Source organism: Cynoglossus semilaevis, chromosome 17 (genome assembly GCF_000523025.1).
Source record: "Cynoglossus semilaevis isolate Cse_v1.0 chromosome 17, Cse_v1.0, whole genome shotgun sequence".
Lineage (NCBI taxonomy): Eukaryota > Metazoa > Chordata > Actinopteri > Pleuronectiformes > Cynoglossidae > Cynoglossus > Cynoglossus semilaevis.
In genome coordinates, this window is record NC_024323.1 from 6,754,175 (window position 1) to 6,767,732 (window position 13,558).

At 39.1% G+C, this 13,558-nt stretch overlaps 2 protein-coding genes and 1 long non-coding RNA gene across 8 annotated transcripts in view; 1 reads left to right on the forward strand and 2 right to left on the reverse strand.

Annotated features, from left to right (window-relative positions):
* septin9a (septin 9a) overlaps window positions 1-13,558 on the forward strand; it is an 84,252-nt gene that overhangs the window by 56,148 nt on the left and 14,546 nt on the right. The window contains exon 1 of one of the 6 annotated variants that reach the window (XM_017040678.2): window positions 11,124-11,547. The exons of the other annotated variants lie outside the window; for them this stretch is intronic. Coding sequence (XP_016896167.2) covers window positions 11,151-11,547 — 397 coding nt within the window. The 5' untranslated portion in view covers window positions 11,124-11,150. Of the gene's footprint in view, window positions 1-11,123; window positions 11,548-13,558 lie in introns of those variants that run through there. 6 annotated transcript variants of the gene reach the window in all.
* On the reverse strand, window positions 3,395-6,006 carry LOC103392932 (uncharacterized). The gene is given in 2 exon segments (NM_001328238.1): window positions 3,395-5,178; window positions 5,981-6,006. A coding segment is annotated over 1 exon segment (1,524 nt). The 5' UTR covers window positions 5,175-5,178; window positions 5,981-6,006; the 3' UTR covers window positions 3,395-3,650.
* LOC103392931 (uncharacterized) lies at window positions 6,983-10,961 on the reverse strand. Its single transcript, XR_522966.3, has 3 exons — window positions 10,880-10,961; window positions 8,396-10,672; window positions 6,983-8,183 (listed from the first exon to the last, which is right to left on the reverse strand). It is a non-coding gene; the product is annotated as an uncharacterized LOC103392931 (long non-coding RNA).

Genomic DNA, 13,558 nt, shown 5'->3' on the forward strand with positions numbered 1-13,558 from the left:
GGCTGTAATACTCTAGTTTTGCTTCATAGAACACTTAAGTTTGTACACATTTGGAAGCTTCTCTTCTGGACGCAGAGACAAAATACCTGGACTGCAGGCAGGACAGTCAAGCTCTTACCTATGAGATCATGCTTTTTGGGACTAAACCTGGACTATTCTTGTGTAAAAACAGAAGTTCATGAGTTCATTGCCAGGTTTTTAGATTTTCTAACAAGCAACAATTGGCCAAATGTTAATTGACAACTTTCAAACATTAGCATGTGTGAAAGTTGTCATGATATTAACTACATACTCAAAATACACATAATCTGCTCATTTGTGCACTCCCTATAGTGACTTTTCAGTCTCACTTTGCCGCCGTCTTGACTTTAATGGAGTGTGTTGCAGGTATAAAATTTAAATGTGTTTATCTTCCACAAATAGAATGAAGATTAAAGATGTAATCTCTCCTTTGGCCTGTTCAGTGAAGGCCACAATAAATGACCACATTCCAGATTTTAGTCAAGATGTGTATCAGCTTCTCTGGAAATTCTTTTTCAAGCCTGTATTTTAAACTGGGTCTGCAATTTTTGTTCCCTTAGATTTATTATCCTTTTCCTCCCAATGCCTTTATAGTTCAACTCTGAAATGACAGCTCCAGCCACAGAAGGCATGGTTTTGTGAAAGCGTCAGTGTAGACTGTCTGTGAATGTAAGTCGGCTGAGGTGATGATGAGAATCACAGGGCTGCTCCATGGACAGCCGTTAAAAAGATAAGCCCTTTAAAGTGACATATGTGAAATATGCCAATACAATCCACTACACTGGAGACGGATGTTGCCCCCTCCTCAGTCTGCCAGACAAAGGGAGGTAAATGTCAACCCTTTAGTCAAGAAGAAATTCAAGTACCTACCTCTCCAAAGTGTTGGGTTGACTCCAAGATTATTTTAGATAAGTGACACAATTTGCCAACTTCTGTGTAACCATAATTATATTATAATTATAAAATTATAATTAGATTAATAATTTACTAAATGATTCAGATTGCTTATGTATCTGTGTCTGCGTGTGTTTGCTCTGTGTGTCATAGCAGTTTTTCTAAATATCATGTGACCTAATAAAAACACTTGGACCTGGACCTTTGAAACTATTCTCCATGAAGTGCACTCTTTAGACAAAATGCTTTCTCATTGTGGATGAAACCCGATATGTGTGGTCTCTCGGTGACTCAACTTATAGCGCCACCCTCAGGAGATTCTTTTAATTTCAAGCAGTATTTCTGACACCTCTTTGTGACTGAACTGTACAGAAGGTACCACAAAGTAGTTGGTCCTGAATGCCTCCTTTCTTACTAACCTGTAAGGACACTCGGTCGTCTGTGTGTTTGTTAGTAGAAATGCTGCTATCTGTAGACAGCTGTGCTAACAGGCTGCTCTCTCTGGTGGAGTGGTATCCAGGCGTAGGAGGCTGAGATGTGATATGTTCTAAATATGGAGGTCATAAAGCATCCAGTAAAAATAGAAATCCTCAGATTTTTTCACTTTTTATTCAATGTTTTGACTTTTGTCAACGTCTCTCAACATCTCAACAAATTGCTTTAGCACATGAGCAAATACATAATTTTAGGTTTTCTGTCGTTGCCTGGTGGTATTTCCTTTCCATTACTCAAGCAAATGTGCCAAATCAAAGATTTTACTTTTCCTTGGTGGTGAGGGAATAGGCAAAGAAAACTTAAGTGGAAGTAGAGTGTTGACTCTAAACCACTGCCACATTCAGCTCAGATTGCAGCCAGCTCAGTCATACATGTGGTGGGAGGGAGGTCATGTTAGAAAGGAAAAAAATGGATGAAAAAGAGCGAGGAGCAGAGGAGGAGGTGGAGGAAGAAAAATGAAAACTTTTAGGCTGCAAGATGGGTTAAACAGGAGAGAAACACAAAACATGCAGGAAGTAGTGAAACCTCCTTTACAGTCCGACTTCTGGAAGAAAACAGTTTGAGGAAACCTCAAAGTATTTGTAATAAAAACTGCGCCAGGCCTTTGACAACATGCCCAAAACTACGACTTACTTTTTCATTTCCACTGCAAATGCATCGTGCACATATTCAGTCAAACTCACCCACAAACTTTAACTGCTTGTTTTTGTTTTTTTGTTTTCTGTAATTGGGATGATCATGTGATCTGTCCCGATCATGTGCAGTGTAGACTTGCCCCTGGACTCCTGTTCAGTTTGTGTGTGTGCTTATTTACAAACACGTCTTCCTCGTGCACACATGTCCTCACTTTAGCTGATATGGTCAAGAATGCGTCGCCCACGGGAGAGAGCGACTGATCAACTCGCTGATAAGTGATAACTCTCTCGCTGGGTTGTCGTAAAACTTAGGGTCCTGTGATGACACGCTCGCCTTCGCCTGATTTGTAACAAAGAGCAGCTGTGTCACTCACACACTCCTGTGCTGTACTTGTCTTAAGTTTCCAGATCTTCATTTATTTATTACTTTTTGGCGTTGTAAAACATATAAAGGGGGTCCAATTTTTTTTATCTGTTAAATGTTTAGTTTATTTTGTTTTTATGACAATAATAAATTCCTGTGATAATCCCCTCCCCAATTAAGGAAGTATAATTCTTTTAAATAGCAAGACCCCATTGCTTTTCACAGCTGTATGGTCATTTCTTAGTACTTGCTTTAGGAACAAAGTTTACAGTAAACTGTACAAACACGTTTTTTTACTCCACACATTTATGAGTCCTTTGCTCCTATAGGTACGGTGGTTGGTTACATACTGTAGAATATTATGGATTTCTTCAGATTTAAAGATATAAAACTATTTAACTTTTTCTTCCTATATTTAATTCAGTCTAGAGCCGTGTTTCCCATTCAGTTTTAATGAGACTTGTTGTTAAGAATTTACTAAGCCTGAACGATCTGAATGACCACTTGGAAAAACAGAACTGATACCCCAATGTGGCTGCAGGGGGCACTGTTGCTCAGCCCATGGCGGACCAACACTTCAGTACATAGAAATACCATTTCCCAAAACGTGTTCCTTTTTTTAGGCTTTTGGTAGATAAAATGAAGTAGTCTGAGGAAATTAGTTTTAATTCCTCTAATAAAATTAAGTATTTAATGAAATTATATTTTCTGCCATTAAGTGAACTTTTTAGATTTAATTATCTTAGTATTTTCTTTGAAGCCAAGTGTGTCCCCTTTTTTAACAATCCCTCTGGTTGTGTGCCGAGTGCTCCCACAGTTTCACCCCATTGACACTGCATCACTTCTGCACAAAGATAAAGATCTTCTCCTAGGCCTGGTCAGGACACAGGTCTCATGAATGTCACAAGATTTACAGGAAAAAAAAAACGGATGAATGTCTTACTGTGTATTTAAGAAAAAGAAAAACACACTCACAAGGGTTGGATACAGTGGATTTAAAATTTTATGTTCAACATCAAACACATTTAACAGAAAAATACATCTTAAAAAAATATTTGTGTAATCTTAACCACGCTGGAGATTGTATTGTTGTTGTTTTTTTTTTTGGCTCCTCAGCAGTTCATTCAGTGCTTTACTCATCATTATACACAGCAAATGTGACAGTAAATTATGTCAAACCCTGTACCCGCAAGATGATTTGTTTTTATTTTAAATGTTGTGGATTGACATCAAGTTGGCATTCATCTCCAACTTGAAATTGTTGTTGCCCTAACGTCTTTATTTGACAGCATGAATCTTGCTTGGACTCCAGGGGCAATTGCTAATTCGGAGTGAAAATCATAGACATCATAAAAGAAGTCCTTCACATCAGTGTTGGGTTTGAATTTTATAGCCCATTGCCACTGCCACCAACTGTACTCATTTGTGGCCTTATCTGAAGAGGTATAAAACCCAACCCAAGAGTTGACAAACTCTGACCTCCATTCTGTAAAGATTTTCTGGACAAACAGGCGGGCACAAGCTTTACCATCTTTAACAAAGAGCTGGAGTTTTGCCCCATAGCTTCCTATGTTTGTTGCTGTTTGGGGATTCTTGAACTCAGGACCTCGGCATATTTCCTCTCCCACCACTTTCCAGAAGCAGTACTTTATTCTCACCTTATGTAGCCTGGCCTGAAGACCATCATTTAGTGGCACCGAAGTATCAAAACTACCTGATTCTTTGTTACTAATGTACTTATAGGTACTACTTGCTTCATTGTCCTTGTTGTTTCTGAAAAGTACTACCATTGCTCCGTTTTTCAACCGATGTTGTGGAACTCCACTCCAAATAATCCTGGCTTTCCCATTTGTGCCTGTTGTCACCTGTAGATGTATGCCGTCATCACTGTACAATAAGTGTTCCGGAATTTCAACAACATAATGTGACTGTATGTTATTTCTCACTGAGCGCTGTGGTTCTGTGCTTGCTCTCTTTGGGTGGTATTTGTTATCAATCGCATAATCCGTCTCTATGTTATTTCTCACTGAGCGCTGAGGTCCTTTGCTTGCTCTCTTAGGGCAGTATTTGTCTTCAATCACAATGAACAAGAACAGTCCAAGACAAGCAAGTTCACCCCATGAGAGTTTGATATGCCTTAACTGGACATCATCAGCATTACTTTGGAAGTCATCTCTGAGGGCCGAAAGCGGCTGTTGATCTGTTCCCACAGAAAACTCCTGGATTTGTCTTAGAAGATCAGTTGTGATGCAGTAGGTATTATGCAGGTCATACATTGTCCCATGATTCTCAGACGCAGCATAATGTTGTGTGATGTACACCTGGTATACCCTCTGCAAACGTTGCCTTCCCGTGTTGTGGTTCCTGACTCTCAGTATTATCCGATCCAGGTTTCTACCTGCATACTCTCCCTGAGAATGGACAACGTGATCTGGAAGTTCAGATGAGCCTTGGTTGAGGTTGCCAAGAGTGTAGTATTGTTGGCCAGGAGGAGGTGGATCCAGCAGCCCCTCATAGTTTCCGTAGTGATGTGAGCCATAATCTCCACTGTTTGGATTGAAGGTCAACCTTACGATATTGTTATTGTCTATGTTAACAACATTGGCAAACCAGTGGAGTAGGACAAGGCTATGCTTTGGAACCGTTTGGCCAAAGTTGATTTTCTTTAAGTCGTGGATTGACTTGAGCTGTTTCACAGCAGATGCAGTAGTCAAGGCGAAAACTAGGGCAACGCAGCAGCTCTGGACTCTTCCTGAAATCTGCATCTTCCTGCAACAATATTAGAAAACAAAAGTTAATATTTTTTTATTGTTTTGCCTTTATGCACATTAGATTTGTTAACGTCTGAATGAAATGTTATAACATGTTGTGGACGGCTGGTTTCATGTGCCTTTACCTTCCATTATACAGCTCATGTTTCTTAAGTGCTGTGCTACATGAGCAGCTGGGCTTCTCTTTTGGCTGTATATGATTGTACATGATGCTGTCTGGCAGTTGTGTAGGAGTAAAGAAGATGTCTATACATAGTTCTCTTCTTTTAATCATGGCTATGATTTGGCGCTGCCCCTGCTGGATAATGCTGTAATTACTTTACATAGTTTTATCGTGACTAACAGGTTTAACTCCTTTGTATTGAGTTTAAATGTGCAGCTGTGTTACAGTTGTGTTTACAGGTCATGTTCAGATACAAATCACACTTTGCCCTTGCACTTGATAGAGGCATTAATACAGATCATGAACCATTTAAAGGGAACTAAACGCCATTTACGTTCAGCAGACAGAGTCTTATAGATGTTAAAGTTAAATCTTGCAAGATGGAGCAGTTACAGAGTCAGTTACTACAGTATATGAAAAAGATCGTAGTTAATCTATGGATAATATAAGAAATACTATTCAAAGGTTTTATATGGTCGATATTTAGAACACATATTTACTTAAGTCTGCATGCTAACCAGTATCAAATAGCATTTAAAAGGTTTGAATAACGTGTCAGTGAATGAATAATATGACTCGGTAATCATATATGAAGACTAAAAAAAAAAGTTAAACAGTTAGAAGGGAGCTCACTCACCGGTGTTGCTGTGCAGCTGGCTTCAGATCCTTTTGTCTGTGAGGCAACAGAGTCGTAGCCTTATCTACCCTTGAGTTTCTGTTTCCTTGTTAATGAAACCTAAGCAGTATGGTGCAAACTGGTGCATTTTTATTTATTTGTATTTTCTAGTTTAATTTTTATTTCAGATAAAGTGGCTGCATTTTACTCTTTGTTTTATTTATTTTTTTATATTTATTTCCACTGACAGTACCCTTTTTTTTTTTAGTTCATATTTACCCCCAATGTCTAATGCATGGATCACCAACCTTTTTGAAACTGAGAGCTACTTCAAGGTACTTGGTTACACAAAGAGTTGTATACCTGTTTGATACAGACATGGGGATCAATGTAATAATAATCAAAAAGAAAACTAATGCTGCTCCGTCCAGTTCTGGGACATACAATAGCAGACACTCTTCTTAACATCGTCATTGTCATTGCACCAATTTGAAAGTCATTGCAAGTGTTAATGATTTTTTTTTTAAACCTCATGTTGACTTGTTTTATATTTAAAACATACCCCACACAGCCTAGTTTTATATTTAAAACATACCCCACACGGCCCTTCGGTAGTCCACGGGGGCTACCAGGTGCTCTAATAGCAGGTATTAGAGCAAAGGTACAGTCAGTGGGTGGACGGTGTGATTGGACAATTCCTCGTTCTGTCCATGCGTTGAAAAACATCATACATTTTACTTTGATTCATATCACAAATCAATTAATGTGATTGAGGCGTTCATTTTGATTGCCTCAATTTATAACATATATCTATATATTGAAAAAATGTTTTTAAGATCTTTAAATTACAGGTGTGTGTGTTTTATCATGAAACATTTAAAACAATTACAAAAATAGGCGATGGTTGCTGCTGTTTCCATGATAATTACCAACAAAAAACTATTTTAAACACATGAAGCATCAAATACTATTAAAAAATCTTAATGATTTGGTGGAAAATATTAACTCCAAATGACAACCAAATTTATTAAACAAGTTTTATTGAAGCTCGTACACCGTGATGACAAATACCTACACCACATACCAACACTTCTTTTCAGTTGTTGGTTTTATTCATCTCTCTGCTTTCTTTCTTTAATTCCTTCCGCCCTCAAATGAAACAACTGTAGAGACAACAGTGAGTGACAACCATTAGATCAGACAGGGTGCAGCATGAAAATGTAGCATGAATAAAGGCTGGAATGTTGTGAGTGTGCCCAAGTAGGGCACGGCACTAAAGTAATGCTTTCTGAGAAACGTGTCTGAAAAGAAAGCTGAAACTGGATTTGTAAATACAACATCAAGTGATTTCTGTCAAACATTCATAGAAAAACCTTTCACCATCACCAGCAGAAGATAACGTTTTTGTTGTTGTTGCTAAAATACAGTTTAGCTTTAATACATGTTTCTGCTCTTGAATTGTGGACTGTTAACAAGTATAAAGAATAAGACGGCACACACAATTATAAGACAAAAAAACCCAGCAGCACATGTTGTCAAACAATCACAATCCCAGTTATTCTGTCTGTTTGCTGAATAGTTGCCATAGCTGTTAGTTGATGTGTAGGATGCACTCTGAAGTCCATGGAACCTGGATCTGTTCTGGACCTCAGTCACCAACAGTGACGCTGTGGAAAACCCTCGGATCTGTCTTAAGAGGTTTGGAGTGATCTCATATGTGTGGTCAGCATCATATTCTCCAGCCATAGTGTTCAGAAAATGTTGTGTGATGTACACTCTATGAATGTTATAACCAGTGGGAAACAACCAGTGGTGTGTGGCTTCTATTATAATTCGGTCCCGGTTTCTGCCGTTGTACTTTGCCTGAGGATAGATGACATAACCTGGAAGATGCAGCGTGTTGGACGTGGCTTGATTGATGTTGCCAAGGGTGTAGTAGTAGTTTCTATGTGGCAGCAGCTTCTCATAATTGTTATAATAATGCGACCCATAATCTTCACAGTTTGGATCGAACATCAACGATATGACACCATTTGTATCGATATTAATGGCGTGTGCAAACCAGTGGAGCAGCAGCAGGCTGTGCAGAGGCACAGATTGACCAAAGTCGATTGCCTTTAAATCGTTGATTGAGTTTAGTCTTTGTATAGCGGAGGTCGAGGGCAAGGCGAGGGACAGAGCAAGCCAGCAGCTGATGACTTTTGCCATTGTGCAGCAACTTTATCTAAAACAACAATAACAAGAAGCGGTATGGACCGATGGAAGAACATAATTATGGCTATCATGGAACACATAACGTTCATGCATAAACAGATGAAAGGTTTAAAAGTCAGTTCTTTAGCAGTAGTCAAACTGGTGTGTATCGCTAATCTAAATACAAAGGTATATTTTAAAAATAGCGGTCAGAAAACGAAACTCAACAACACTCTTATTTACCTCGTGCAGGAATCTCGTGTGGTGTCTGCAGTCTGTCTTTGTTTGTCGATTGTTGGATGTGTTCTGGACTACAGTCAGCAACAGCAGTCTAAGCCCAGCCCTTGTGTGTCCATGGTTTTTAGGTTTCTGTTTCTTTAGAAATGACAGCATGGGTGAAAAAATAAAAACCCATTTGAAAACTTTCCGGTGAGTGGAGTAAAACTCTGGTTAGTTCTCATACAAACCACATGATTTGATTGTATTAAAATATACATCACATAAAACAAAATATAAGATAATAAGATAATTCAAAGTTCCAGGAAAAATTGCTGGGTTTGAAATGCAGTAAATGTGTTTTCATACAGAACGAGAACACGGCAAATATTACGGTATTTCAAATATTGCCGTTTGATAATAATTCGATTTTTTTTTATCCGAACTCTTTGTAAAAACAAGGAGGTGTTGCACCAGGCTCGCTGCTGCAACCCTGTAAGTAACCAGCAGAAGGTGCTGTTGCGCAGGTAATTCTCCCGGGTCACCTGTGAGGGCGTAAACTTCCAGTCAGTGCTGCTTGTTTTAGTCCAGTACAGTTTACAGGGACAGCTGTTTTTAATTTAATCACGTTATGGTATTTAAAACAACTCTGCGATTTTTGTTAGGTTTTCTGCCTTATACATCTCTCTAGACTGATGTAAGCTTTCCACAAACAATGTTTTTTTATTGTTTATTTAAGTTCTTATAATCAATTTGCATTAGTGTAGAATAAAAAAAAATACACTGAGTGATGAGTCATGCAGTAAAAATGAGAATTCCTCAGTTACTCGTGCTGTCATAGTCCAAGAGTTTGGACAGCTGCTGGAAAACTCTGTCCCGGGTCAGCCGTACTGATGACCCTGCACACACTGTCTGCCAAAACATGACTTCACTTTTGGCTCCGATCTCCTCATAGACATCATGTCCCGTTTTTGGTTTTTCTGCATCTCATCAAAGTAAATTAAAACAGCCGAGTTACCAGCAGGGCAGCAACTCTGTAAAAACCAGGACAAGTTTGTTCTACTAGGAGTTGATGGTTGGCTCAGTCTGCAGCCCAGAAAGAGAAGAGGAGGAAATGTCTTCAATCGTACTAACAGGTCATCAGAACCGCTTCAGTTTAAGACTTTGCCTGGAGACAGCTATATAATGCCTCTCCTGGTTTGCATCCCCTCCTGTCTGTCTGTGTTTTTCTGTTACTCCCTTAAATCTAATGTAAGGTTGTCAAATTATTAAAGTTTGTATTCTGATGTATTTACTAGTCACGAATAATCACGGTTAATCATCATTGTATTTCATCACAAGTAATCACAATCTAAATAAATCAACAGTCCTACAAATGATAAAATGACATTTCTCTGTAAATGTCATTTGTAAATGTCAATTTGTAAATGCCATCATAATGCTAGAAGGAAAAGACAATATTCTAGGAATGTTTATTTTGACCTTAGTCTTAGTTAAATCCACAGCCACTCTGTGATGAATCTGATTACAATTTAACAATTTAATTTTTAAATGCTGGCTGGTAAATGACAACATTGAGAGTGTATTAGAACATGATGAGTGGATGAACAGTGGAATTATGGGATATACAGTTCCCGTCATTCTGACCATAATTTGAAATCTGACCAATTTAATTTTCTAGTTAATTGTTGCAGTTAGTTTAGATAATCCCAATTAAAACTGACGAGCTGCACCAACAGTGAGACATTGCACATAATTTCATATGTCAGTTTAAAAAGTGTAGACTTTTCACCATCAGTTTTGTCCTGTTTTTTTTTTTGTCCACTTAGTTCTCCAGCAGTGACTTCTTCACCTCTAGGAATTTAGAAGATGCCCTGTGTTTGTGCATCTGTCTGTGTGTGTGTTTGCGTGTCTTCACGTGGCGGTAAGCTTGCTCTCAGGCTGGTGTATAATTACACTTCCTGTGAGGCTGGAGACAGCTGTTTCCTGTCCTCTGTAATCACACAAATATACATATGGCATAAGAACAGTAATCAGTCGCAGTAATTGGTTGGCTCTCGGGTTTTAAAACATAATTTGAGGCTGGCTTTTTCTCACCACTTAACAAAACTCTCTAACAGTTGGAGCGGACTTACAGCTGAGTGGTGTTGACAGGGTATGTCCCAAGATTAAACAGAATACAGACACAAGGTCGACCACAATTTGTGCCTACAGATACTTCTGGAGATACTGACGGGTATTTTTGGATGAGGAGGATCTGCACATGGAAACATAAACACGTCCTTTCCTTGGATTTCTTTTAACCTAGGGGTGGAAATTGATAGGAGTTGGAGCGGACTTACAGCTGAGTGGTGTTGACAGGGTATGTCCCAAGATTAAACAGAATACAGACACAAGGTCGACCACAATTTGTGCCTACAGATACTTCTGGAGATACTGACGGGTATTTTTGGATGAGGAGGATCTGCACATGGAAACATAAACACGTCCTTTCCTTGGATTTCTTTTAACCTAGGGGTGGAAATTGATAGGAATGAGCAGATTCTGATTTTTTTTTTTTATAAATATCACCACTGATATCTATTCCTAATTGAGTCACTCATTGATTCTCATTGTGGAAAGAAATTATATACAGTACAGAAATGTTTAGTATTTCTCATTATTGTGCAATTTTGCGTTGATATACGCCAAGCTCTAGCATCTTTGTACTGAGGCACTGTCCTGCGTCCAAGATCTGTGTCTGGAATGATTGGGATGTGATGAATTCACAGCCTGAGAAGAGATGAAAGAGTTAAAGCAGGCATTTAGGGCAGTAAATAATCCAGAGAGCTCAGCTGGCCCAAAGGCTGAAGTCGATCTCCCCGTGGTGGAGCTGAACAATCGCTGCCTAAAATCCAAAAAAGTAGATTTGTTTTCCAGTCACAAAAAAAACTTTATTGCAGCAATTTTCTTTTTCTTTTTTCTTTTTTGGCACTTAAACATTTTTTTTAGAAAGACTAGGGGTGTGTTTGTAGGAAGTGGGTGTGGCCTGTTGCGTCCAACACCGTCACATGACAGGCCGTGGTGGGAGGGGCAGGGAGCAGAGAGGCTCCAGAGCCACAGCAGAATTTGGCCTCTCACTGGAGGGCTGCACGTCGGCAGGGGACGACTGGGTCACACATACACAGACTTTACACTTGGTGAGTGTTTCACATTCTGGCAGAGTGTGCATGGGTGGGTATGTGTGGAGTGTATTTTTGCAAAACAAAACTTTGTCCATGGAGGAAGTCATTATTTGGTTTCTGCATTGTTTAGTTTTCTTTCACTTTTAAATTTGTCCTAAACTATTTCAGTTTTTTTCCCCTGCTTCTTAAAATATATGTCTGCATGTTGGAGTCTGAAGCCCAGCTGTGGACGTCTGAACGTTCCTCCTGTTTGTGTTTTTTGGGTTTTTTTTTTTTTTTTTTAGCTGTCAGACATGCAGTATATTTTTGTCCTTTTGTTACTTTTGGGTTGGGTTTTTTTCTAAAGAGGCTCCTCTCTCTCTCTCTCTGTCTGTCTCTGTCTTGTTAAGGTTTTGGATTTCTTCTGGTTTTATGCCTCTGTGTTTTTATCTTAGTATCACACACACACACACACACACACACACTTGCATGCTGTTTGGCTAGAGTTCACGTGCTGGTCTCCAGACTGGTTGTGTTTGGCAACAGTATTCCATTACTTTACTTACTTACACAAAAGGTGTGTGTATACACAGCAGACACACACACACACACACTTGGAGATTTTATAGAGTTCTGAAGGGAATCTTAGTGTGGTGTCTGCTTTCCAAAAGTACAGAGCAGGAATCCACTTCACTAATGCTAATTGGTAGAAAGACATTCTTATTCTGTTCCAGTAGGAAATGTTATGCAGCCATGTGACCAAATTAAAAGACTGTGGTGGGTTTTTTCTGAACCCTCCTCAAGTTTAAACGTTTCATCTTGTGAGGTTTTGTAATTCTTCCTGTAGTTTTTAATTTTAACTTTTTTAGTTGCTTTGTAATTCTTCCTGTAGTTTTTAATTAGTTTTAGTTGTGTTGCTTTCTTTTGGGTTGGGTTGAGAGGGGTTTGTTGAAGTATTTCAGCAGCAGCTAGAACAAAGCAGATTGTGAAAAATGTATTGTCCAGGTTTTGTTTGGACCTTAGAATGAAAAACACTGCTCCCTGCAAACATGAAACTGATGGAAAATGTCAGCTTCCCTTTACCTCTCTCTCACACACACACACACACACACACACTTTCATATACACTGGGTTGCTGAAAGGATTGCTCTGTTGTGGCCTCTGTGTAATGTCAGGAGAGAACAGACCATGACCTTTCACCAGGGTTTGATGGGGAACTGAAAAGGTCATCTTTACCTCTCTGTCGTGTGTGTGTGTGAGTGTGTGTTACAGGTCGGCCTGTAAGTCAGCACCGTAGGATTTATACACCTAATGTGGAATTCATAATAACAACTTGGAATTGCAGACTGTGGCTTGACTGCATCAACAGCTGTGTAATGTCAAACTGATGAGGTTTGTCTGTGTAATCAGACACACCCAGGAATATCAAATTGCTGGGCTGAAGGTTTAGTATGTGCGTGTGCAGAAGCAGTATGTAAAGGTTGAGCCATTCATTCAGTTGTGTGTATATTTCCTTCACATATGAACTGTTGTAATGTGGCCACTGTATCATTAATCCACGTGTGTCAGATGGGAGTTGACGCCATGTCTTGCTTGGGTTGAAGGAACACTAATGGCTGCTTTGTTAAGTTGAGAGTATGTTTCACAACCTAGGGCACATGGCCCAGAATATGTACCCTAACATTTGGCTGTTGGCAAGCAAGCAAAACTGCTCTCCTGTACAAATACATTGAAACGTTTTAAAAGGTGCATTTCTCTGTTTCACAAACATTTACAGAGAATATACCAAACGTTTCCTTGAAAATCAATACATTAGAGCAATGACATCCTCCGTGCCTCTGTGTCATTGTAGCACAAATTGGCAACAGTTTAACAGTTTTATTAAAGGCTACTTTAAACGCCTCTATGCCTGCACTAGAGGATCTCATTTTGCCAAACTGCTTCATCAAAAAATCTCTGACAAAATAAGGGGATTCAACTAAGATGTGATCTTTTGTCTGTGTTTGTGGAACACATGATACATTAGGCCTTAAAAAGATCTGGTGTG